Source organism: Phoxinus phoxinus (genome assembly GCF_949152265.1).
Source record: "Phoxinus phoxinus genome assembly, chromosome: 6".
In the NCBI taxonomy this organism is placed as follows: Eukaryota; Metazoa; Chordata; class Actinopteri; order Cypriniformes; family Leuciscidae; genus Phoxinus; species Phoxinus phoxinus.
In genome coordinates, this window is record NC_136881.1 from 30454534 (window position 1) to 30481023 (window position 26490).

The following is a 26490-nucleotide window of genomic DNA, read 5'->3' on the forward strand; positions in this document are numbered from 1 at the left end:
AATGCGCTGTGTCCCTCTGTAGGCCTATCCATTTTTGTTTTTTGGGGTCGACAACTTATACAAACTTATTTCTGTTTTTTTTAGCGTTTTCGCTGTACATCCTGTCACATAGCAGCTTTTATACATTGTTTTGTTTTTTGTTATATAAGTCAGAATCAGAAATGACAAGGAGGCAGCTTCACACAAAGTCAACGGAGATTTAATTGTTTTTCCCCAGTGTGGGCGTGGCCTAAATGCGCTCTGTCTAATAAATATTCATGAGCTTTTCCCCGTAGCAGCAGCCAGCCAGAATTCGTTCGTTGCTAACAACCAACAGACGGTTTAGCGGACCTCCCTGAAATAAGCACTTTTTGGCCTGAATATATTATTACACATCAGTTTCTACTAGATTTAAGGTTAGTTTCTTGTCACAGTGATTTTTATAAAACGAGGGGCAAGATAAAACGTTATAAAACATGAAGCCTAACGTTATTCAGTGAAGTGTTCTCAAACTCAGCTCCTGCGGCCACTGTCCTGCAGAGTTCAGCTTCAACCAGCTCAAAAGCAGTTCCTAGCAATCCCGGAGAGCTTGTTTAGCCGGGACAGGTGTGATTAATTAGGGTTGGAGCAAAACTTTGCTGGGCAGTGGCCCTCCGTGAACCTTGTTTGAGACCACTGTCTTAGCTTGTTGTTGTGCTGTTGGGTGGTAGGGGTAAGTTAGCTTAACTTATATCGCAATAAACTTACAAGTAAGTTAACTTACTGTAGGCCTACTACCGTCACACGATTTGTAGTCCATCAAATCTAATAATAGTGAGTGTAATGATTGCAAAAATGCTCTTTGGAACCCATTGACATTTGCGTTGTTTTGCCCTTGAATCAAAGACAAATTAGGGATGTGATTAAAAAAATAAGGAAATTATTTATTTTGTTTCATGCGAGTATGAAAGTGTTTCTAGAACTTTTTCTTTTCTTTTCTTTTCTTTTTTAAGTAACAATTCACCTTTCTTTCCGTCCCTCTCATAGTTTTTGTGATGCAGAGACCAGCTAAGGGGGATGACATCTTTAGGCCCATCATCATTGATGGAGTGGTGGTCCGAGACAAAAAGTTCTTGCAAAGACTGGGCAAAGTGCTGAAACTTCAGTGGCTACATGGCAAAAGTGTAGAGGCATGAACAGACTCACTTGCATAGTATCCACTATCCAATTACTTAGTAGTTTGGAAACTTAGCAATGACTATACAGATATGTGGCCGTATTAACAAATAATTATCCGTATTAACAAAGTCCTCCTAAGAGTTCCTGGCTAGGATTTATAGCTTAAAACCTATTCACAAAACTCTTAAAAGCAAGTTTTACCAAGGAACTCCTAATATAAGATTGAGGTGGTGTTGACCTCATTATGGATGATGTACATTTTTTTAAATTGCACGCAGCAGTGTAGCAGGCAGACAGCGGGAAGGAGAAATAAAGATAGAAATATATAACTATATCAAATGCAATCACCAGTTTTATATATATATATATATATAATATATATATATATACACATAATGTATGTGTGTGTGTGTATATATATATATACACACACACACATACATTATGTGTATATATATATACACGTACGCTACCTTTGTGGAACATCATCATGATGGATAATACAGAAGCACAAGACAAGACAGAAAGTCAAACTGGACTGACCGTTTAAAACTATGAAAACACCTTTGCAATACATGTTATTCCTTTTTAAAAGGTCGATGTCAGTGTAATATTCCAATATATTTACTCGGTTGCAACGCTCATTGAAAAAAAGCAGGCATGCCTTAGTTTCTCTTCAGGGGGACTTTTAAGCTGTTCTAGGTTAACCCCTTAAGCGGCACCCCCCTTTTTTTAAATAGACATGAAAATACTACTTTTAGCGTTAAATAAATGAATTAAATAAGTGAATTACTCTTAGATGACACTTTTTTTTAGTCCTAAAATTAGGAGCGACACGCCACTATTTTTTAAAGAGTTGCTCCTAAATTTCCTCATTAGGAGCAAATTTTAGCCTTAAGATTTTTTTTGTGAATACGGCCCCTGTTATTGAAAGGAATATCTGTGCGGACACTATAACATTATAGCTTTGATTCCAGCCTGACTTGATTTTTAAACAAATTTAGAACAATTTCACCTTTTCAGTAATATGTTAAGTTATAGGCTTTACATGCAACTTATGAATATATGTTCATAGGCTTGAGTTTATACCTTGCTATCTCTCAGATAAGGAAATCGCTCATTGACAGAATCATTCCTTCTTTTGCTTGCCGAGCTGTGGAGAACAACGATTTCATCTCACTAAGAGTCCTCTTAGAGAAGGTTACTAAACTTCACATTTCCTAAACTATAAATGTGGACTGCAAGAATTTTGAATTCCAACCTATTTCATACCCAAAGTGATTTATTTATTTACTTAAGATGGATGCCAACAGTTGTAAAACCTATGACGAATTCACGCCCCTTCATACAGCATGCGAGTTGGGGAATTTAGAGATGATCAATTTCTTGCTGTCAAAGGGGGCGTCTCCTCATCACAAGAACCGCTTTGGAAACTGCCCAATGTACATGGCCATTAAAAACAGGTACATACAGTACACTGATCTGAAATGGGTTGTAGACTCTAGAACTGCAATGATTAGTTAATTCAGCTGACATTTTTGACTAGTAAAACGTCAACTTTTATTGAATCTATCACCATAAGTGTTTGCTCTGTCTGACTTTATAGACTGCTGTAGGGGTGATATGTTTTTGTCGGCCAAAACCCAGAAATGATTTAGCACTTCCAGTTCCATCACCCTGAAGTCAATGGGTTTTTAGTTGAATGCATGAAATAAGGTCTGTGGTTAACACAAGCTAAAAATTGTGTCACATTTTATTATACGGCATAAAATACATCAGTAATACTACTTGTCTTGAAAAAGGCAGTTGCTACCAAGTAAATGGGAATGTAGTCCCTAAATGGGACTACAGAGGTTGTCAGGGACATTAAAAGTCATCAGCCGAATAGGTAAACTCATCTACGCACGAGTCCACTTTTACAGCCTCATTGTGTTTACAAATCACGCTCTTGCTAATTTTTCAAACTCAAACTTTCAGGGAAAATATTTTTTTAATAAAGACTGAAAAAGTCATGCCACCGTGTTGTAGTTCGTTTATAGCCTTTAGCTTTTTACTTTTGGTGATTGTATTTAGACTTTTCAAGTTTCATAAAAGTTGTGTTCATGTGAAGATTATCATGATGTGCAAAACGTGTAAGAATATTGACTTTTGTTAGTCTCAGCTTTTTTTCTGCAATACCAGAAAAATCCTATTGGGTTAAAGGGGTGGTTGAATATGATTTAATTTTTCTAACTTTAGGTAGTGTGTAATTCTGCTGTTTGAGCATAAACAACATCTGCAAAGTTACAACACTCAAAGTTCAAAGCAAAGGGAGATATTTTCTTTTAAAGAAATTGCTTTTGAAGGACTACAACAAATGGCTGGTAGGGACTACACGACATTCCTCCCGGGTTAGTGACATCACCAACCCGAGAATTTAGATAAACCCCGCCCCTGGAACACAATTTATAGATTATACACAGGTTTCTTGTATACAAACAATACCGGATGCGCGCGCATCCAAGAGGCAAGACCGCTATATGTTATGCCGAGTTCTGTAAAAAAAAACATTGTAATTAACGTAGATTTCGCATTGTTTGTAAATTCTTGTTGACTCAATAATAAACTGCAATTTCAGAGTTGAATCTGTTTGCTTGTGTTTCATTTGCATATTAATATAACATTATGTAAAAAGTTAGTTAGTTGACTAGTATGAAATTGTCCAACTAAGTTTGCGAATCATAAAAACATTAGTATAAAATCATAAAAACACAACAGCTCCGCGTCATCTCTGCTTCTGCTAGATATAGCCGTAAAGACTGTTGCTTTCTGCCTCTTAGATGCGCGCGCATCTACGTGATGACGTTGCACAGAAACCCGTGTATAGAGACAGACTTCAATGACTAGAAGATAACTACACATAAACTACATAAATTCACCAACTAACCATTCAGAAATGTTTTCTACACGTTGTCACTTCTTCTTGAGTCTCTTCATCTTTCTGACTCCGGTTTGAACATAAAAGGCTAAAAGTTTTGTGTGAGAGGTAAAAGGACGAGCTGTCGATGCTCCGCCCTCTTCTTGAAAGGGAGCAGCAGCTCATTTGCATTTAAAGGGACAGACACAAAAACTGCTCACCCTCAAAAAGTGACATCTTTAACATGCTATATAAAAATATCTGTGGGGTATTTTGAGGTAAAACTTCACGTACACACTCTGGGGATGTCAAATACTTATTTTACATCTTGTGAAATGGGCATTTTACCACCCCTTTAATGTTGAGGGAACTAGGCCTACAAAAACATGTCATCCCTGCAGCACTTTACTGACAGCAGCTTATTTATCCTATATTATCTCAGGCTGAATTCTCACTCAATGTAATTCAAACTAACATTGGGGTCATAAATTAATCATTTGTACATGATCAGCTCAAACATGTCACTGTAGCTGTATTGGTGTTTCTTTTAGGCAGTGTCATGCTGTTAAACTCCTGAGCTTGAAGGGAGTCACTGTTAGACTACAGACTGTGAGAATTGCCATGGAAATGATCCAGTAAGCATTTACCATGTAGTATCTCACACATAAATGTCACACAACATTTTACAGCACAATGCATGTTTCTTATTAATGTAATTTTATGAGTCAATGAGCTTATTTTTGTTTAACCTCTCACTCCACAGAGCGGTACAGAACAGAGATTACCCTCTGCTGTATGCTTGGTTTCTATCAGGAGTTGACATGGACGCTAAAGACTATAATGAACGCACTGTAATGCATGAGGCGGTTTATCTGGGAGATAAATCCATGATCTGCAGACTACTGGGATATGGAGCCACACCACTGGTATGAACTACTTTCTTATTTGACAATATTAGAGAAGGATGAGGTGGTAAATGTTTATTTAAAAAAACGAATTTAATATTAAACACACTGACAACGTTTGGATTTACTCTTTCTCCCCATTTCTCCAGGAGAGAGATGTGTGGGGTCAGACAGCCATGGATAATGCTCAAAATGACACAACGATCATGGCTCTTTTTGAGCCTTTTTTCACAATTCGTTGCCCCACCAAACAGGCCTATCTGCTGTTTAAGGCAGAACATTCACACATATAAAAAAGGTTATAATAATAACAATAATATAGGAAAAATTTGTCTTTTATCAGAAACCTTTTTTAATTAATCTTTTGTGTGAATTTTCCTCTCAATCTGCTGTATTGTATTTGTAGGAAAAATAAATAAACTACTAATACATAATACATAAATCTATGACAATACTAATGTGTGTCATGATGTTGGCTTATAGTGTGCACACTATTCTTTGTTTTTCACGATTTTAAGGTATGTACACTGCTCAGTTAGTACATTTATACATATTTTTTCTGCCATTTTTTAAAATTCCCCCAAAGGCTAAACATGGTTATGAGAGTTATAATCGTAAGAATAGTCTTTCACCCGTACCCAAATATAGATGAAACGTGTGACCGCTGTAGTGCATCAAAGGGAGATCTAACCCATATGTTTTGGTCATGTCCTAAACAGACAATTTTGGTTTTCAGTCTTTGAGATTTTAAACTCAGCTTTTAAATTAAGAATTCACCCTAACCCAATATTGGCTCTGTTTGGAGTCAGAGGTGACGACTTCCAAATAGCTACAAATCAAGAGAATGCCCTGGCTTTTGCCACATTAATATAATTATTATTAATATTAATAGCTAGAAGAATTCTATAGTGGAAATCACACAATCCACCTAAAATGTCATCATGGCTTAGTGATCTAATGATGTTTCTTAAAACAGAAAAAAGAATATACTCCTCCCTCTTTATAGTAATTTGAGGACACTTTATTATATAAAATAGCCATATTTTTTCTGGATGGTGTAAATCGTAGTCTCTTTAGTCATCGGTAGGCGGCAGGGTTGCTCCTCCTTCCAGGATGGAAAGAGGAAGCAGGCATTTGCTCGAGGAAAACAAACGCTTCATGGATTAGTTTAGTAAATCTTAAGTTTATTATTGATGGATAGAGCTGGCATCATTTGTACCATTTATCTGACTCTAATATGTTAAAAGCCCATCCAAAACTTAATTTAGCCTACTAATCCCCAAGCGGGGACACTGTGTTGCCAGTTCAGTTGTTTCTTCAACACGTCGTTTGAGGGGAACATTTTCCTCACGCATAAGAATTCTGCGCCAGCGTTGTCTAAGCGTAGGCTAGTTAACGTGACCTTTTTAAAATGGGTCGGTGTTTATATTTTACAACACTTATACTTTCAGTTTCATATCAGTTGATACCATTGTGTCACTCTTTCGAATGGGACAAGCAATCTGGTCCCCTGCAAAATGTGCGGTCCATAATCACAAGTTTGTCGGAGGAAGCACACAGTTGCCTAGTCTCTACAGTCGGCGAAAAGAGACTCGATCTGTGTCTCAAGGTGAGCTAATATTGTGGGAAATCCGTCTTTTATAACAGTCCATATCGTAAATGCTTTTTGATATCTATCTCTCTATCTAGTTCATTGTTTTATTTGGGAAGGAAAGCGAAGCATTTGACAAAAATTAGTTTATTAGTTTTTAAAAGTAAATCAATCAATGTAATATTTGGAAACCTTCCGGTGGTCAAACCAGACCTGATGTTAAATCCGTTTCACATAGGCTACTTAAATGTGATGAAAACCTGGGGTTACTTTGATAAACCACCTGTGTGAACTTGAGGTGATCTGAAATGTCAGTGAAATGACTTTGAAACCAATTCAAAGTGGTTAAGAAAAGTGAGGTTAGTTCTGAGAAAAGCTTGTGAAAGAGAACTTGTGAATTTGTGTCATTTGCTTTGCATATTTAGCTAATGCTGTGAAGTTCATACAATTCTAAGAGTAGTGTCCAAATACTTTTCCATGGCTACTGTAAATGATATTACTACATAATGATGATTTTTGGATGACTTTGTGCTATTCTCTGGAGTTGTTCTTTTTTTTGAAAAACATTTACACTATTATATTTTATTTATGGGCACCAGTTTCTACAAAGCGGTGTGAAGTGGCTATCAAATGCAGTGGCATCAGCTCTTAACACGGTCATCCAGTATGTTCCGGAAATCTTGGAATCAGCAGGAATTGACGGTAATTGTACCAAAAAAAAATCTTTACTTGAAATGTATTTAAACCAAACCACATGCTAACATGTACATTTTTCCATGTGTCTATCTAGCCAAGCTACCTTTCCAAAAAGTTACTCCAGAGGAAGTGATATTTGTCACTCAGTGGGCCCTTCTGGCTATTGTGGCCTACATGATAATATCCTTCATCCTGCGCTTGGTTGTCGGTGCTGTGAGGCAGGCTCTGTGGCTGCTGAAGGTCACCTTTGCCATTGGCATGTTTGGATTGATTCTCAGTGACACTGGAGCATCTGCAGAAACCACAGCGATGAGATTAGCAGGCCTGGCGTGTGTCTGTGTCCTGTTAGGAATAGGTGCAACATCTGCAAAGTCAGATACGCACCTCGAAAACAAAATCAAGATGCTGGAGAGGCGACTAAGAGAGATGGAGAAAAGCAAAATGGAATGATATGGAAACCCTCACCAGACCAGATGTAACTTTAATTTCCATTTCTCTTTGCCACAGTTATAAATCCAAGGATAGAATTCAGCATGTTATTGTGACTTGATACACCCTGCAATATAACCACAAGTGCATTTTGTTTGTCTAAACTACTAAGCATTAATATTTCAAGAGTTAGTTAAAAGATGATTGATTCTCAAGTAAACTGGTCCCATAGCACAACTGGATGTGGCATTTAAAGGCCAATTAACATCCCACAGACAAACGGCAAAAAAAATGTGTCCGTTTCATTTCGACACGTCAAAACACTCATTGAACGTGCGGTCAGGTGGAAACAAACCCTGACCAACGCAGACGGGGACACGTTTGTCTGTGTGGTGGGAATTGGCCTAAAGGGGTTTAATTGTTAACAAATACTGAATGTTCAAACACAGAGAAAATTTAATTTTACAGTGTCAGGGGCTATCTTTTAAGATACAGAGAACTGCAAAATGTCTTCATGCTGCATTTAAATAATCTTGTTTTTGTTGCTTTGTAAATTATTCATGGATATGATGAGCAGGGCAACATTACAAAGTGTATTTAATCAGTTCATTATAATAAATGTGTTAACAAAACCTGTCCAATAAATGAATTCTCCATGAGAACAATCCACTACATTTTTCTATGGCTCGTTAGGAGAAGAAAAAGCCTGAAATTAATCCTTAAAGTCAGAAATCACAAACTGAAAAATTGGTCTCTGCATTTAATCTGAACCAGATGCAAATCTTCTGCTCAAATTCCAGAATCTCCATTTTATTATTATTTTTTCACCCTATTCTACATACATACCCCCTCAACTGGTTGATTCCAGTGGAATCTTTCTTGTTATGCTGACTTTACTGAAACCTCAGCAATAAAAAATGAATCGCAGCTGCAATGTCTATTTTGATACAATCCTGGAGATGCTTGATTCTAGCTATGTGCTAGAAATTTAGTTTAGAAAGCACATGAATATTTATTACGATAGTCATGTTTATTGTCATTCTTCTTATACTTTAAAGCGTAACAATAAAGTAAAATTACTTTAACAATAATGCAACATATAACAAGGGATAAGGCATTGCCAGTTGGCTCTAGATGTTTGAGAAAATAAAAAAATACAGAGAACGTGTAAAATGAATACAATATAAATATTAAGAAATACAGTCATGTTGGCAGAAATTGACTTATATATCCATTGTGATATGAAGGCCATTTAAATTATGCAAGTACAATGTTTACCCTGTACTATAAAACTACATCACTATAACACTGTATGCATATATTCAAGACTCAAGTATAAATGTTTTTTGGTTTGAGGCAGTTGTTTAATTCCAGCTAACAGCACTTTGAAAATGCCCTAAGCAAATGCAGAAAAGGCTATTCGTGTTAGTTGAGAAAAATCACTAAAACAGTACATTAATACATTTGAATTCACTTACATGCATATTAAATAGCAATGTACATGTGTTACATTCATTGTGTGTGTGTGTGTATACATATACACGCATATATACATACACAAACCTCCTGTAATGATGTGCATATGTGGCTAAGCGCTCTTTAATTAAGCAGGTAAAAATAACGTATATTTTAGTTACAAAAGACCATTTTTTGGCCAAAAATAATAATAATGAATATATATGTTGTCAAGAGTAGAGGTACACCTGTACAAAAACATACTAAATTAATGGCTTATTCTATATAGTTCTACACAAAAGTGTAGAACATGGCTTTTTTTTTAAGGCTGACTGTTAGAAAGCGAAAATAGTAGATTAGTGTCACCTTCAAGAGATAGTTTACCCAAAACATGACAATTCTGTTATCATTTACTCTCCCTCATGAAATTTCAAACCTGTATGCAGTTCTTTCTTCTGTGGAAACCTAAGATATTTTGAAGAATGATGGAAACCGAACAGTATTGATGCCCAACTGCCCATTAACTTCCATTGTATAAAAAAAAAAAACATGTTCAAAATATCTTATTTTATTTTCTAGTCATGCAGATTTGGAATGACATAAGGGTAGATGTAGATGATGACAGAATTAGAATTTTTGTGGGTAAACCGTCCTGTTGAAAGTGAAACTTCAGAAAAGGCCATTACATGCCTGCCAGTGTTTGTCTATGGATATTGCATTGCTGCTTCAATATGCACACCTTTCAGCAATGGGTGTCGTTGGAAGCCCATTTAGAAGGAAAATCCTCATATTGTTGTCCCTTTAGCATGAGTATAATATGAAAACATTTGGCTGACAATATGGTGGTAGCTTTCTAACAGTAAAATATATATCAACAGCTTCTTTCCTACTATTAAACACCAAGAGAGTGGCATTAAGAGGTAGGAAAAAAATAGCAGTAGCCGTTTTTAAGTCCTACTAATTCTCCAGACAGAAATGATTATTGTTTACAGTGATAATGACCATCATTATCTGTTTGACCATCAGTGATGACCACCAGTGATGACCATCACTGATCTGTTTGAGGTATTCATCAATATAAAAGTTAAAATTAGAAATTTAACCACAGTGAGAACATTGTCCTGTCCTTTCAAAATATGAAAGGACAAAAAAAAGAAGAAGTTATTTTTAAAGGCTTGGGTTTTGTATGAATCTAATCAACAGCTAAGTGTTTGTTTCTCTTACAGTGATAAATCAGGATTCTGGAGTATCTAAAGGAAGTTGCTGCCAGAAGCAGACTTTCCTTTGTTAATGTCAAACTGGACACTAGATTCACCGGAGTTGAGGATATTCATGGAAACGCTGGGCATAGCAGACTGGTGAGACTAGAAAAAGAGGGAGACACAGAGAGTCAGTGGGTTCATTTGCAGCAATTTTGGGCACATTTTCTGCATTTTGTTAAAAAAATGTCCCACAATGAATGCAGACATTACACAAAAGGCTGTCACTGAAGGAATGTTTCGAAAACATTTGAGTATTGTACACTTAGAAACAACAGGTGGCACACTACAATATTGCACCAAAACGTTTACTCACAAGTAGGGGGGAAAAACAATCAAATTATCATGACCCGTTCAATGATTTCGCAGACTGTGACAAAAAGTGTAAGCTTTACCTCAGGTTGAGGTGTGAGCAGTGGTGTGGTTGGATACGGTTCATTCATTTTAAACCCTGCGTCTTCAGGCCCAGGAGGAGCGCTGTACATCACTGGCGTATAGTTCTGAGGACACAAAGAGTGTAAACATGTTCAAAAATATACACAAATAAGCACATGCAAGCTTAGAATGTCTTAATTAATGTGCATACCTTTTTTTTTTCTTCAAAGGCACATTTATAAAAGCCACTTATATGTCCTTATTACACTATAGCCTAATCCTGGCGTAATTAATTAGTGTTGCTTTTTGTCTTTTACATATTCACTTGCTAACATTTTAGTAAAAATAAGCAAACAGAAATGTTAACAGGATGAAAATAAAACAAAATTGCAACATGTGTTGGATGTACCACAGGTGCAGGTGGGTTGTACTGGGTGGGAGGGGCATTCCACTGTGGAGGCTGAGCGGGGGGAACTCCAGATCCAAAGTCAGGAGGATAGACAGGGTTTTGAGGCGCATACGCTGGATGAAAGCCCTTAAAAAGAGAACATGCACAAAACTTATTTTTTCCAGTTTAAAGTGCACATATAACCCTCACTTTTATATATATATATATATATATATATATATATACACAAAAAATGTCCTGGCTCTTCCAAGCTTTATAATGGGAGTCAATGGGTATATTTTCGTGTAAGTTCATCAAAGCGTATCCATCCGTGATAAAAGATGCGAACTATCCCTTTAAGTTTGCATGTCTTTACTGGTCCACCAGCTAAACCAGCTATAAAGGTCTGTTCATACAGAACAAATTTTTGCATTCCACTGCACTGCTTTTCCATTATTTTTCTAGGTAATCAAGCACTTTAAGTAAAATAAAGTTACTGCTTCCTTAGGATGAACTGCTTGTGTTGTAACATTCTTTATTTGTCCCTTTGGATAAAAGGATCTGTTAAATTAATAAAAGTAAATGTAAATCTGTAAAGTAAATGTTTATGTGAACTCACAGGGTTTGGAGAAACAGCAGGTTGCACGTTCCACTCTGTTGGCGGAGGATAATGAATCTGTCCTTGATCTGGATGAGGCGGATAACCAGCGTTGTAGCTCTTTGGTCAAAAAACCACAAACCATTCATATTAATTACAATGTACAGCAGCTACAGGGACTAAAATTGATAAATGTTGCTTGGCATGATCCAGTCAAACATGATCATGGGAGAGTACAGGGAGAGAGACAGAATCTTCACATTTATGTTACCTGGCCAGGGCCTCCAGGACCTATAGGACCTACAGGCAGATCTGTGTTGCTGCCAGGTATGGACACTGGTACAGTATTATTGATGTTGGAATCTGTTGGTGATTTGGTGGTCCGGCACCTATTGCAGATTTTCCTTCTGCAGCAGAAGCAGCAGATTCCAGAAGGAATGCCAAGCAGCAGTAGAGCTAAAAAACCCACACTATGGTTCGGTGGATGATGATCTACATGAAACATTTGAAGAGATGAGACAAGAAAAAACATAATAATGGTTACTAATGCATGCATCATACATCTCTAAAATAATCCTGCAAAACACAGACACAGGAATATTTTTTTTTACTAATAGTACTGTCCAAAACAAAAAAAGTTTCCTGTGATGGCAAAACTGAACTTTCAGCATAATTACTCCAGTCTTCAGTGTCACAGGATCCTTCAGAAATCATTCTAATAAGCCTATTTGGTGATCAAGAAACTTGTTGAAATGTTGAAAACAATTGTCCTCAATATTTTTCTGGAAACCGAGATTTTTGTCAGTATTCTTTGATAAATAGAAAGTGCAACAGAACAGAACAGTATTTATTTACATTCACATTGAATAATTTAGAAGACGCTTGTATCCAAAGCGACTTACAAATGAAGAGAGCAATAGAACCAGTCAAATCAACAACATAGGGCAACAAAATGCAAATGCCGTGACCAGTCCCAGCTAGTCTAGCGCAGCACATTTTTTTATATATTAGAACAGTAGACATGTTGGCGAAGAAGATGCATCTTTTGCAGTTTCTTGAAAATGGCTAGACTCAGCAGCTCAGGTTGAACCCGAGTTTGGAACAGTCAAGGTAAACGTCTGTGAAAAAAATGTTGTGCCTCTTTGAAACTACTGTGGAGACAAAGACACCTACATCTTGGATGCACTTCAGGTAAGCTAAAACATACCAAAATTTAATTTCAAAGTGAACTATCCCTTTAAGCGAACAGGTAGTATGGTGATTGAAAAGGATGAGTTTGGAGACGTCTGCCTCCGAGAGCAGAGAGAAGGAGGGGAGAACGTGTGTGTTAGCTGTTAAGATGTGCGTGTCGATTTGTGGCGTGGAAAATTGTCCGCTGATGGTTGTTATTTTATATATGAAGACTGTGGCAAAGCTGTTAGGGCAGAAGAAGGAGGGGGAAGAGGAGAATTATGAAGAGAAGGTTTTGAAAAGTTTGCGAGAGTCAGAAGAATTGTTCATTTGGTTGTGGTAGTAAATCAATTTAGTAGGACCGACATTAGCAGATAAGGAAGAGAGGAGGGACTGATACAAACCACGGTCAGTGGGATCTTTTGAATTGCTACCCTTCCCCTCTGCAGCCTTGAATTGAGAATGATGCTCGCGGAGAACGGCTGGCCTGGATGGAAGGGGGCAGAAGTTGTCTAAACAAGAGTCAGTTGCACTGTTAGTACAGTATCTAGTGATAAGAACTGATTAGGGGGAGGAAGTGTGGATGAGACCAAAGAGGATAGGCGGGAGGGTGAGAGTGATCGTAGATTACGCCGAAAGGTGACCTGTGAAGGAGTGTGTGTTGTGTCATGAGCCAATTAATTCTATTTGAATGAATTAAATCTGAATTAGAAATGTTTTGTAACATTATAAATGTCTTTACTGTCAATTCAATGCATAAGTGCAGAATAAAAGGGGAAGTTACAAAGCTCAAAGTCCACTCCAAAGGGAGATATTTTATTTAACAGAATTCACTTGAACTACAACGACTCGTTTGGACTACAACATGTTTTTTCAGGGCTTTGTGAAGTCACAATGTTACTCATTTAAATAATCCCCGCCCACGGAATACGCTAAAAAAGGGGATGATGCCTGGTTGAGCTGCATTAGAGAATACAGTGTTGTCGCTATGTCAAAGAGACAGTGTTTTCCACCCCGTTTCCAAAACTCGTTTGTTTGACCGTCACCTTCCAAAAGCTGAGGAACTTAAGAGTGGTTTCAATTTATTTTAAACACTGTTCCTAAACATTATAATCCCAACACTTATCTGTGTGTGGCACATTTTACGGATAACAGCTTCCAGAACCACAATGCATGCAACGCACAAAAGCTTCTCCTGAAATGGAGAAGGTCCCATCGGGACAATCTGCTGTTGTAACTTGTAAGTATGTCTTATTATTTGTAGTTACGTTTTCTATTAACAATTCCAATGATAAGTTTTACGTTGTTGCTATGCTCGCCTGGTAACCAACATGCTCGCCTGGTAGCTCACTCGCATGCGTCGCGAGTGAGCGCTTTGTTTGTGTTTGAAGCTCCGTCGAATTGATTCATAAATCATTGATTTTCTTCTTTACACTCATTTATAAACGAGCATTTTCTATTTTTCCAGCGTGTGAACATATCTCCGATACTACTCTCTATAAAAAACAATCGGATTGCTTTGATATCGCTAGTTAAATCCAACTTTCCGAACTTCCGTTACTATCTCTAACGTTAGCCCGCTAGCATTGCACGCGTGGTCTCGCCTATCGACCGTCTTATTTACACTCGAATCACTGAAATCGCTTTGTTTGTGTTGGAGTTTGTGTTTGTGCTTTGAATCGCTTTGTGTCTGTGTTTCGAACCACTTTGTTTGTGTTGGAGTTGTGTTGTGTTTCGAATCGCTTGTTTGTGTTTGGAGTTTGTGTTGTGTTTCGAATCGCTTGTTTGTGTTTGGAGTTTGTGTTTGTGTTCGAATCGCCTTGTTTGTGTTTGGAGTTGTGTTTGTGTTCGAATCGCTTTGTTTGTGTTTGGAGTTTGTGTTGTGTTTCGAATCACTGTGTTTGTGTTCGAATCGCTTTGTTTGTGTTTGGAGTTTGTGTTGTGTTTCGAATCACTTTGTTTGTGTTTGGAGTTTGTGTTGTGTTTCGAATCGCTTGTTTGTGTTTGGAGTTTGTGTTTGTGTTCGAATCGCTTTGTTTGTGTTTGGAGTTGTGTTTGTGTTCGAATCGCTTTGTTTGTGTTTGGAGTTGTGTTTGTGTTCGAATCGCTTTGTTTGTGTTTGGAGTTTGTGTTGTGTTTCGAATCACTTTGTTTGTGTTTGGAGTTTGTGTTGTGTTTCGAATCGCTTTGTTTGTGTTTGGAGCTCCGTCGAATTGATTCATAAATCCTTAATTTTCTTCTTTACACTAATTTTTGTGTTTTGAATCGCTTTGTTTGTGTTTGGAGCTCCGTCGAATTGACTCATAAATCCTTGATTTTTTCTTCGTTACACTCATTTATAAACGAGCATTTTCTATTTTTCCAGCGTGTGAACATATCTCCGATACTAACGTAGACTCACTGTATTCCGGACATCACGGTATTCCGGACACTTGACCTTTTCCCGCAAATTCTATAAATAAACACTTTCAGGTCACGGCAAATATATATATCCGTGTCATCTTTGCCTCATCCTCTTTTGATTCCGACCAACCCTATGTTTCCAGAGCCAATCGTTTCAAAGAAATCAACGCGAGTTTCTAACGTACACCAATGACTGTTCAGAAAATGGCGGGGGGAGGGTTTTCCGGCAGGTCAAAATGAAGAAGGGAGAATACCTCAGCTCTTAAAACATGATCACGCACCAGAAAATGACAAAAAAAAACATTATTATGGTCTTATAAAGTAATTATAAGTTACAATTTGCAAATATTTGTAATTTTTTAAAGGGATATTCACGTTCTATGAGGCACTTTGTCCGACATGAATCACTGCACCCTCGTTAAAACACCTTGTTAACGTTAGAATATAATGTTATCAACGCATGTGCTTCACATGAGCTATCGTCGATTAAAAGAGTGTATAGACACTTATAAATAATAAATATACAACATATGATTATTAATATAATTATTTTACCAACTTATAGTTGTTAAAATGTATGTGTTTTATATTAGAAATGACTCCTCCTTATCTGTCCGAAACACAGTGAGTAAAAAAAGTCAGCCGTCCGGAACACCGTGAGTCCTCACTGTAATCCGGACACTGCGTCTCCCGGCAGTTTTTTCAAGATTTCTCCAAAATGATTAGTCCAAAAATGTATCAATCAAACTTGAGAACGTGTGGAAGGCATGTCCCCAGAGACAGACGAGCCAATCAGGTGTATTTTTCCGCGGATTGTTACCTTACGGGACTTTTTACTGTGCAAAGTGTCCGGAATACAGTGAGTCTACGTTACTCTCTATAAAAAACAATCGGATTGCTTTGATATCGCTGGTTATATCCAACTTTCCGAACTTCCGTTACTATCTCTAACGTTAGCCCGCTAGCATTTGCACGCGTGGTCTCTCCTATCGACCGTCTTATTTACACTCGAATCACTGGAAGGATACGGGTTCTATCCATGATTTCAGTCCTAAATTAGTAGTGATATTGGTAGCATCACTGCTAATTTATTGTTCATCTGTCATAATGGCGAATACATCGGATGTGTGTCTAACGTTACCTCTGAGTGCAGGTGAGGACACGTTTGAGCTGCATTCGGTGCGGTTGGAGCTGGAGTCCGTGGAGAAGCAGATCCGTGATCTGCTGGGGAGGCAGGCCGAGCTGCGAGACCGACGATCAGCGCTTGAAGCATCACGCGCCGATGCTCACAAGTCAGTGGTTAGTAACTTTTCGACTCCGGCCTCCTCTACTCCGTGTATTTCTCTGCACAAGACCCGAGCACCCCTGGTCTCGTTCACCCCGACACCGACACAGCACCATGGACCCTGGATGATGCCACAGCGGAAGACACGAGCCAGGACCAGAGCAAGGACCTCTCCGCCCCTCCCGGTCTTCGAGATCTCCACCCGGAACCGCTTCTCCCCTCTTTGCGAGACGGAACGCGACGACGCTGTGATCATCGGCAGTTCCATGGTCCGGCATGTCCGCGCTACCTCAGGTAAAGGTATGGTGCGCACTCACTGCTTTCCTGGTGCTCGTGTTCTCGATGTCGCTGCGCAGGTTCCCGAGATCCTGAACGGTGACGAGCGCGTCGGAGCTGTCGTGCTGCACACGGGGGTGAACGACATCAGGCTGCGGCAGACGGAGGTTCTGAAGAGGGACTACAGGAGCCTGATCGAGACGGTACGCAGAACATCGCCTGAAGCAAAGATCGTCGTGTCTGGACCGCTTCCCACGTACCGACAAGGACAAGAAAGGTTCAGTAGATTGTTTGCACTAAATGAATGGTTGATGTCATGGTGTAATGAACAGAGACTGCTCTTTGTAAATAATTGGAATCTGTTCTGGGAGCGACCTAGGCTCTACCGTGAGGGCCTGCACCCCAGCAGAATCGGAGCGGCTGTTCTGTCGGACAACATCTCCAAGACGTTATACACCATATGACTAGTAAGTCAAAGTCCAAATCACATTCTTTGCTGTCCCAAATTAATTGATATAAGTACCAGTGTAGAACACTTTATAGAAACTGTGTCTATTCCTCGTTTAGTGAGGCCAAACAATAAATCTACTGTAGGATCTAAGAAAAATCTAATTGTGATTAAACCAGAAAATCTCAATATTAGTGAACAAAAACAATTTCTTAAGCTAGGTCTTCTAAACATTAGATCGCTTACACCTAAGGCGGTTATTGTAAATGAAATGGTCACTGATAATAGCTTCGATGTACTCTGCCTTACTGAAACCTGGCTTAAATCGAATGATTATTTCGGTCTTAATGAGTCCTCTCCACCAGGATACGGTTATAAGCATGAGCCCCGTCTGATTGGTCGTGGCGGCGGTGTTGCAACAATCTATAGAGATATTCTTAATGTTACTCAGAAAACAGGCCACAGGTTTAATTCGTTTGAAGTACTTGTGCTAAATGTTACGCTCCCAGATGTAAGAAAGAAATCCCTATTATCTCTAACCTTGGCAACTGTATATAGACCGCCAGGGCCTTACGCTGATTTCCTAAAAGAGTTTGCAGATTTTCTCTCAGATCTATTGGTCAATGTCGATAAGGCAATAATTGTTGGAGATTTCAACATACACGTTGATAACACAAATGATGCGTTAGGGGCTGCGTTTACAGATTTATTAAACTCCTTTGGGGTCAAGCAAAACGTTAGTGGTCCCACTCATCGTCTTAATCATACTTTAGATTTAATTATATCATATGGAACCGATCCAACCGATATAGATATTATACCGCAAAGTGATGATGTCACTGATCATTACATGGTAACTTGCATACTACGTACGGCTGAAATGTGTCATGTTGCGCCGCGTTATCGACCAGGCAGAACAATCCTTCCAACCACTGTAGATAGATTCTTGAATAGCTTACCTGATCTATCTCAGCTTCTCAGTGAACCCAAACTAACAGATGAGCTAGAGGAAATGACTAGCAGTATGAGCACCATTCTCTCTAGTACATTAGAAATTGTTGCACCAATTAGATTAAAAAAGTTAAGAGAGAAAACTAAAGCATCATGGTACAACAGTGCTACGCATGTTATCAAGAGAGAAACTCGTAACTTAGAGCGCAAATGGAAACAAACAAATTTAGAGGTCTTTAGAATCGCGTGGAAAGACAGTATGTCACGTTATAAAAAGGCTCTAAAATCAGCCAGGGCTGAGCATCTCCGCAAACTAATAGAAAACAACCAAAACAATCCAAGGTTTTTATTTAACACTGTGGCTAGATTAACAAATAAACAGACATCACCTGAACAAAATATTCCGTTACATTTTAATAGTAATGATTTCATGAATTTCTTCACTGAGAAAATAGAAAGCATCAGAAACACAATTGTAAATGTATAATCTTTGACAGCGTCTTATGATTCAGCCTCAATTATCGTCCCTCAAGAACAACTACAGCGCTTACTATAGGACAACTATAGGACAGGAAGAGCTAAATAAACTTATCACTGCATCTAAACCAACAACATGTTTATTAGATCCAATACCCACTAAACTACTGAAAGAAGTGTTACCTGTAGTGGAAGAGCCTCTTCTCAATATTATTAACTCGTCTCTATCTTTAGGTCACGTTCCAAAAACGTTCAAGCTGGCAGTTATAAAACCACTCATTAAGAAACCACAATTAGATCCAAATAACCTAGCAAATTACAGACCCATTTCAAATCTTCCATTTATGTCTAAAATACTAGAAAAAGTTGTGTCCGCTCAATTGTGCTCTTTCTTGCAAGAAAACGATATCTATGAAAAATTTCAGTCAGGATTCAGGCCACATCATAGCACAGAAACTGCGCTGGTTAAAATTACAAATGATTTACTTTTAGCTTCTGACCAAGGCTGTATCTCAATACTAGTTTTACTCGATCTTAGTGCTGCGTTCGACACTATAGATCACACAATACTCTTAGATCGACTTCAAAATTACACTGGTGTTCAGGGACAGGCATTAAGCTGGTTTAGATCGTACCTATCAGACCGTTACCATTTTGTCCATTTAAATGGGGAAAAATCAAAGATAACGTCAGTAAATTATGGAGTGCCGCAAGGATCTGTATTAGGCCCCCTGCTATTCTCAATTTATATGCTGCCACTTGGTAATATTATAAGAAAACATGGAATAAGTTTCCACTGTTATGCTGATGACACTCAATTATATATTTCATCAAGACCAGATGATAACACTAAATTATCTAAAATGACAGAGTGTGTTAAAGATATAAAATATTGGATGACGTGTAATTTTCTTCTATTAAATTCAGATAAAACGGAGGTATTACTGATTGGTCCAAAAAACTGCCCACAAAACCTCTTACAATACAAGCTTAATCTAGATGGATGTCCTGTTACTTTATCCTCTACAGTAAAAGATCTGGGTGTTATACTAGACCGCAACTTGTCTTTTGAAAATCATATTTCAAATGTCACAAGAACAGCCTTTTTCCACCTTAGAAACATTGCTAAGCTACGTAATATGCTATCAGTTTCTGATGCAGAAAAGTTAGTTCATGCATTCATGACCTCGAGACTAGATTACTGTAATGCTTTATTAGCTGGTTGTCCTACATCCTCCGTAAACAAGCTACAGTTAGTCCAAAATGCAGCTGCTAGAGTTCTTACTAGGTCAAGAAAATATGATCATATAACGCCAATTTTATCATCTCTACACTGGTAACCTATTAAGTTCCGTATCAATTACAAAGTATTGTTACTGACCTATAAAGCCCTAAATGGTTTAGCTCCTGTGTATTTAAGAGATCTTCTATCGCCATATAATACATCGCGCTCTTTAAGATCGCTAAATTCGAGGCTTCTGGTCGTACCTAGGATAACTAAGTCCACTAAAGGAGGGAGGGCGTTTTCACATCTAGCTCCTAAACTCTGGAATAGCCTTCCTGATATTGTCCGAGGCTCAGACTCGCTCTCCCAGTTTAAAACTAGATTAAAGACGCATCTCTTTAGCCAAGCATTCACATGATGCATCTCATACCTTTTATACTACAGTTAAATCAGATCAATTGCATTCATATTATGAACAGCAGCTACGCTAATTATTTCCCATCTGCCTTTTTTGTTGTTATCTCGGGACGCCTGTCCCGAGATAACTCAAATAGAGTTCGTCAGCTCCAGTTATGCATCCAGCCTCTCATGGAGACTTCAGATGCCCCAACGCCTGTGATGAGACTACTCGACGCCTGTGAAGAGACGCCCCAACGCCGGCGATATGTTATGCCCTAAATTTTATGATTAACTAACTGTATTTTTGTATGTAGCCTATACTTTTGAAATGCATTTTCTGTAAAGCTGCTTTGAAACAATATGTATTGTGAAAAGCGCTATACAAATAAACTTGAATTGAATTGAATTGAACATTAGTGTTGATATAGTGTTTACTGTAGCTTTTGTAAGCTCTCGCTTTTGCAAGACTGTTCTTAGGAAAAAGCCCTTTAGGAAAATTCACCAGCGTTTTGTGATCAATTACTGTTTGAATTGCCATAGTTTTCAGACAAATATCATGATTAATGGTGAATAACATTGTTACAAAAAAACAATCATATCACTCTGAAACGTCCTGTGAAATCCCTGCTTGCAAAGTCAGTGCATGAAATCCATTCTGGATGATCCAGTTAACTTGTTTGTTAACATTCTTAAGTCTGAATCAGGCTTGAATTGGTTTGATATATTTCCTTAATCCTTAATATTTACATCTGAGTAGATCTTGCTTGACATTTCACGAACACTTGTTAAGTGGTGCCAATCATTCAGGGATTTTTGGTTATAGTTGTTCTTAATTTAGTTATCACTGACTTTTAGTTAGTATTCATTATGTCCTGTTCCCGCCACTTGTTTGTCATCTTGGTTACTAATACGAGTTGTCATTCTGTTCTGCGGTGTTCCCTTATCATCATCCGTACACAAGTTCCTGTGTTTTCAGTGTTCTAGGCGCAGTCTCGTTTTTGCCAGTGTTGTGTTTGTTTGCGTGCCTGTATCTGAATTTATTCAAAGACCTTTCTGAACCTATTCCTCATCATCATTGTGTGTTCTACAACCGTGCGGGACACAATCACAGCACACTGGGCGAGAAAACCAATCACAGCACATTTCGTATTTCGAAAAAAGGGGCTTCATCGAAACCAGAACTAAAAGGCACGTTCGAGCCAGACTGGGGAGAGAGGTGCTGTAACAATGTAAAATATGTGAAAATATGTTTTTTGAACTATCAAGCATGAAAAAATATTCTAGTACACCCCAAAAACAAAATCAAGGCTTTGTAAAAGGGCATAAAAGTACCCAGAAGTGAGCTAAACCTGACAACAAATATATTTTGGAGATGTCCTCATTTGTAAAAACATCATAAAAATAAAGTAAATTCAGTTATTTTAATTGTAAACATGCAGAAAGTTTTCTGGTAAGGTTATAGTATTTATCACTAGCTGAAATGACAAAACTATGAAAGTCTATGCAATGTCCCCATTTAAATAGTAAAAGTAAAATGTGTGTGTATGTGTGTTCAAATTTAAAATATAAAATATACTGAAGAAAGTATTTTCTTACCCACTAGTACCATTGTATTGTTTGAGACAGATCTGCCTTTATAATCGGTGAGCTCGTATCTGCCCAAATCGGACACATTGACATTGAGAACCTGGATCAATTCGCTGGTCACTTTAAGCCGGTTAATATAGTCTGGTTTGTTCTTGCCCACTGGAACTCCATTCTCCACGAGGGTGACAGATGAATAATTGCCGTAAAAGCGAAGCGTGGCATCACTCTGCTTGAGTCCTAGCAGTGGTATAGTCAGTTTTTCACCTGCTATACGCTCTATTATTTCCCTGTTGGCTGAAAAAAAAAAGGTGAGGATATGTGGACCGTCACAGAGATATTATTCTGAGATGGAGGTTTAAATTACTACTCACTGTTGACCTTTACTGTATAACTGGAGATGGTTGAACCAAAGGAATTGACCAGGGTGTAGGTTCCCTCATCGTCAAACGTAACATGTCTGATTGTGAAAGACCAGCCTTGACTAGCGCTGTTCACTTGGCCTTTACTGGGTTTACTGGGCCAGAGAGATAGGCTCTTATGTTCCCAGATAGTAAATTGATCTTTCTCATCAGCAGAGGTAAATTCCAACCTCTTTGTCCTTTCAGGAAGATCCAGAGACAACTGACGGCCGTGGATTATATTCCTTCGAGATATTGCTGAGACTGGCACTGAGGGAGACAATGTTTTGTTGTTTCATATTCTAGAGATGTTGTTTAGAATTACAAGATGAGTTCTTTAAGCAATTAGAATTATATACTGCTTTTTTTGTCTTATATGTCAATGCATGACATGATTCAACTGTGATTCTAAAGAACTAAATTTACACGTCCATGCAGAATCATCTTCAGTAAGGTTATTTTAGTGTGTAAGAAGCAAATGTTGTCATACCTGCACAAATAGCAGCTGCTAGGAGGGTCCAAACACTCAGCATCTGTTTGAGAAATTATCTATTAATTTCTATTATCTATTATTGCAGATAGATTCTTAACACATATTACATTAAATAACTTTATTGTTTTAACCAGAGTTCTAGAAACAATCATATCGTCTTAAACTGGTTAATCTGACCATATTTGTGGCAGGCCTCTAAATGATCAACATGATCAAAACTTTGCAGAAAAACCTGTTGTACACAATCTTCTGCATGCCTTCTGCCCTCTAAGTAAAAATATTTGTAGTATTTAAAAAAATGTCCACCTGAACATGTGTATCTTTAATGATTTTTTATAAAGTAGGCTAAACGTACATATAACTTAAATAGTTATTTATATTTCAAGATGAGCATTTACTGGACTGAAAGTTTATTTGATTACATCAACATAATTTCGTGTTATGTATGAAATTTGATACAAATTCCAAAACATTTATCAAATTACCCCCATTGACTTCCATATGGAGAAAAAAATACTATGGAAATCAATGGGGCCCATCACCTGTTTGGTTATCGACATTCTTCAAAATATCTTCTTTTGTGTTCAGCAGAAGAAAGAAATTCATAACGTTACAGGTTTGGAACAACTTGGGGTGAGTAAATCATGACAGAATTCTCACTTTTGGGTGAACTATCCCTTTAAGTATATTACAATACGGTGTATATATTAATTAAATAGCCTGGACAGAGTACAAAAGGTTTTAGTCATAGACTGTAAAAAAATATGGACGTAGTGTCCGTGACGTCACCCGTAGGTTTCTGAAGAGCATTTTTGAAGCCTAAAGTGGGCGGAGCCGGCCGTCGCCATCTTGGCCTCGCGTCACCGCTCGTCACTCCCGGATAACAGAATATGGGCAAAGAGGCGGAGCTGAGGAGCCTGGCTATCTGAAACCACGCCCACCTAGCGCGACGTTATGGAGTTAGCAGGCTTGGGAGCTAATGCTATATGCTACTCACAGTACCAAGTCTGCGACTGCACAGGGGCTCGCGCTAAAGTGACACTGACAGTTGATGATTAAAATCTGAATGGCAATTAAAAGGTCCTGTTTTTGCCCTTCGAAATATTGTAATAGTTAAAAGACATAGCTACAAGTGAGACTGTGTATCGCGATTCTGTGCAGCTAAGTTATTCTGCTTGTTGAAAATGTATTATGCAGTAACTTTACAATAGGCTACTCTGAGAGTGTGTGTGACCGTGATTATGTGCATACATGTCAGTCACTCTTTATTACAGTCTATGGTCCGTCAGCGCGGCATCGCTCGTCAAGTTCGTAGAGAGCTTTATTATTCAGTCCATTTTAAATTCTGATTTTGGCCGCATCTCAAATGGGTCAAAACATAGATATATTACCTGTGAAGTTCAAGTAACGTTAAATGCGCTAGAAATACGCGCTCATTCAAGGATGTGCATTTATTGCATGAACGGAGAAACACACCTGCAGGATCTCATCTGACGGTACATAAGCATGTTATAATCTGGTCCAGAGCAACGGCACCGCAGAACGAGTGTAGCCTTTATATCTATAGACGTTTTTAAATCTGAAAACTCCAAAAAGCAACGAAATTGTCAGACATCACATCCATTAGTGCATGTTCACAGAGGAGAACGACTGGAATACAGCGCTGGTCTCTCGAACGATACTCGACGAAAAACGGCGGAATCCAAAGCCGTGGGCGAGGTAATGGGTCACGGGTGTATTAAATTATATGAAATAATCCCGAATAAAAGCACAAACACGGCAGAGATGGCAAATTCAGCAGCTGGAATTTGCTGAAGTGAAGTGACTGCTAACCGGCTAGCATTTACATCAGCGGGAATCCGCCTGTCACTCAAAAGTGGACACACCCTTAATTTTGCAGAACTTTAAATATTAATCAACTACACGGGCGAGTTATAAAAAAATGCACCCCCCTCACAGTTGTTATGAAGGGCAAAGTTAGCTTTATAGACCAAAGCCACAGAGAGAACCAGGCTGTAAACATGTTTTGTTCTGCTGTAAAGTTGGGCATTTTAACATGGGGGAGATACAGATTTGACTCCCTTCTGCAGCCAGCCTCAAGCGGCCAGTCGATGAATTGCCGTTTAATTCACTTCCGTGTTGGTTTCAAGAGAGAGACGGGGAGGTTGCCGCTTGGTTTTAGTGCACTGTTCAGCGATTGGGACACGCCCATATAAATGGCAGCTAATCTGCATCTCTGAAGCGCGTTAGATTAATTTAACTGGGCCAGAATCCCCAATTTCATCATAGCCTACGCTATAGCGCGAATGCACGAATTAGATTTAGTCATGAGTAATCCAACGAATAACATGTTGACGCTACTAGCGCGAATGCACGAACTAATTAGATTTAGTCATGTCGAGTAATCCAACGAATAACACGTTCAGTTGACGACTTAATGTCACATATTAAAGTAAGAGACGCAAATAGGCTAACGTTAGATGCAAACGTGTCTGTCTGTGATTGAACGATTTTGAATCAAACATCAACCAAACGCAGCGGGGAATAAATAAATACAAACTGCTATCTACAATGTTTGACAAACTATCGTCATTAGGCGCCTGGTTAAAAAAAAAAAAAACTATAACAATAACGACTTTGTATATAGAGACGTAATTCGCGTTTCCTGCGAATTATTTCCTAAATTTTGACAACCATAGGCGACACAGAGAAAGATCAAAGTGTATCTACTTACAATGTCATCAATATGATGGACGTTTCCGTTGTAAATGTAGGATTTAGCCGTGTTCAGGGCTGTAAATTATGTTGTAGGTAGTAGGTGTGTCCTGTGGTAGCCTAGTAGAGTTTAACTCAGCCCCCTATGTGGTCGTGCATATAGGCTACCAACCGCTCCGGGCACATTCTTGTTCTTTTGTCAAGATGGACGATTACAAAAGCATGTGAGGATTGGTGTGTGTGTGTGTGTGTTAGTTTTGAATGAGTAGCCAATCTGAAAGAGAATTAAGTGTATGTTATGGCAAGTGTAGCATGATCATGCATGCCTGCCTTTGAGAAATGGCATATAATAGGCTATACACAGCTTTAAGGAGTGCCGAACATAACCTTTTCATTCCCCAAATGTGTGGAATGTGATATTTAATAACTGAACTTCCCTTTCATTTTTTTGTGTTTAGATGAACTATTTGTTTTCTTATGGAACTGACTGAGCTTTTGAATCTTTTTTTCTTATTTTTTTTTTATCACATAAATAATTAATACATTTAACATTAACCATTTTGATTAGTCATTTTTAAATAAATGCAAGGGCAACGAGTCACCACACCAATTTATAAATGTTATTCTTCAAACCAAATTTATGCTCATAAATATGGAGAGGAAATGCGGACATTTATATTAGTGCTCCAGCCTTCAGCTGTTCCTTCTATATTTTCCTCAAGCTATGAAACTAATATAACAGATGACGAACCTATTTCAGGCTGGCAAGACTGCATAAACAAACGCAACACGATACACGTGAGAGGCGAGGCTAGAGGACCCCTCCCATCCCAGCATGCATCAGTCTCAGCTCAGTGCAATGCTCATTCTCATGAATGCTTTGTGGAAGGGATAGCCTACAGACTGGCCTTGTTGGAACACAAATTATATTTCA

General features: G+C 38.3%; 3 protein-coding genes across 4 annotated transcripts; 2 read left to right on the forward strand and 1 right to left on the reverse strand.

Moving 5' to 3' along the window:
* The first annotated feature begins 252 nt into the window (after positions 1-252).
* Positions 253-5388, forward strand: LOC307000749 (L-asparaginase-like). 2 transcript variants are annotated; one of them, XM_079616569.1, is made up of 7 exons: positions 253-395; positions 1006-1148; positions 2242-2337; positions 2437-2600; positions 4585-4668; positions 4797-4959; positions 5088-5388. In XM_079616569.1, exons 2-7 carry the CDS (start codon positions 1014-1016, stop codon positions 5229-5231), a joined length of 786 nt encoding a protein of 261 aa, XP_079472695.1. In that variant the 5' UTR covers positions 253-395; positions 1006-1013; the 3' UTR covers positions 5232-5388. The 2 variants fall into 2 exon arrangements, with proteins under 2 accessions (XP_079472695.1, XP_079472696.1); XM_079616570.1 differs by lacking the exon at positions 253-395 and having other exon boundaries at positions 1014-1171; positions 5088-5344.
* A 653-nt stretch (positions 5389-6041) lies between these two features.
* tmem109 (transmembrane protein 109) lies at positions 6042-8452 on the forward strand. Its single transcript, XM_079616571.1, has 3 exons — positions 6042-6547; positions 7129-7231; positions 7320-8452. Exons 1-3 carry the CDS (start codon positions 6350-6352, stop codon positions 7673-7675), a joined length of 657 nt encoding a protein of 218 aa, XP_079472697.1. The 5' UTR covers positions 6042-6349; the 3' UTR covers positions 7676-8452.
* A 1699-nt stretch (positions 8453-10151) lies between these two features.
* On the reverse strand, positions 10152-25865 carry LOC307000746 (uncharacterized protein). The gene is made up of 9 exons (XM_079616566.1): positions 25576-25865; positions 22839-22881; positions 22322-22618; positions 21960-22244; positions 12001-12221; positions 11751-11849; positions 11153-11278; positions 10764-10868; positions 10152-10473 (listed from the first exon to the last, which is right to left on the reverse strand). The coding sequence occupies exons 2-9, from the start codon at positions 22879-22881 to the stop codon at positions 10360-10362; spliced, it is 1290 nt and encodes a 429-aa protein (XP_079472692.1). The 5' UTR covers positions 25576-25865; the 3' UTR covers positions 10152-10359.
* Positions 25866-26490: the final 625 nt, after the last annotated feature.

Coding starts and splice junctions, on each gene's coding strand:
- LOC307000749 (XM_079616569.1), top strand. CDS start 1,014: ATGCAGAGACCAGCTAAGGGGGATGACATCTTTAGGCCCATCATCATT. Junction 1,149..2,241: donor TACATGGCAAAAGTGTAGAG/GCATGAACAGAC, acceptor GCTATCTCTCAG/ATAAGGAAATCGCTCATTGA. Junction 4,960..5,087: donor GATATGGAGCCACACCACTG/GTATGAACTACT, acceptor CCATTTCTCCAG/GAGAGAGATGTGTGGGGTCA.
- tmem109 (XM_079616571.1), top strand. CDS start 6,350: ATGGGTCGGTGTTTATATTTTACAACACTTATACTTTCAGTTTCATAT. Junction 6,548..7,128: donor GACTCGATCTGTGTCTCAAG/GTGAGCTAATAT, acceptor TATGGGCACCAG/TTTCTACAAAGCGGTGTGAA. Junction 7,232..7,319: donor GGAATCAGCAGGAATTGACG/GTAATTGTACCA, acceptor GTGTCTATCTAG/CCAAGCTACCTTTCCAAAAA.
- LOC307000746 (XM_079616566.1), bottom strand. CDS start 22,881: ATGCTGAGTGTTTGGACCCTCCTAGCAGCTGCTATTTGTGCAG. Junction 22,245..22,321: donor TTATACAGTAAAGGTCAACA/GTGAGTAGTAAT, acceptor TTTTTTTTTCAG/CCAACAGGGAAATAATAGAG. Junction 10,869..11,152: donor ACAACCCACCTGCACCTGTG/GTACATCCAACA, acceptor TTGTGTCCTCAG/AACTATACGCCAGTGATGTA.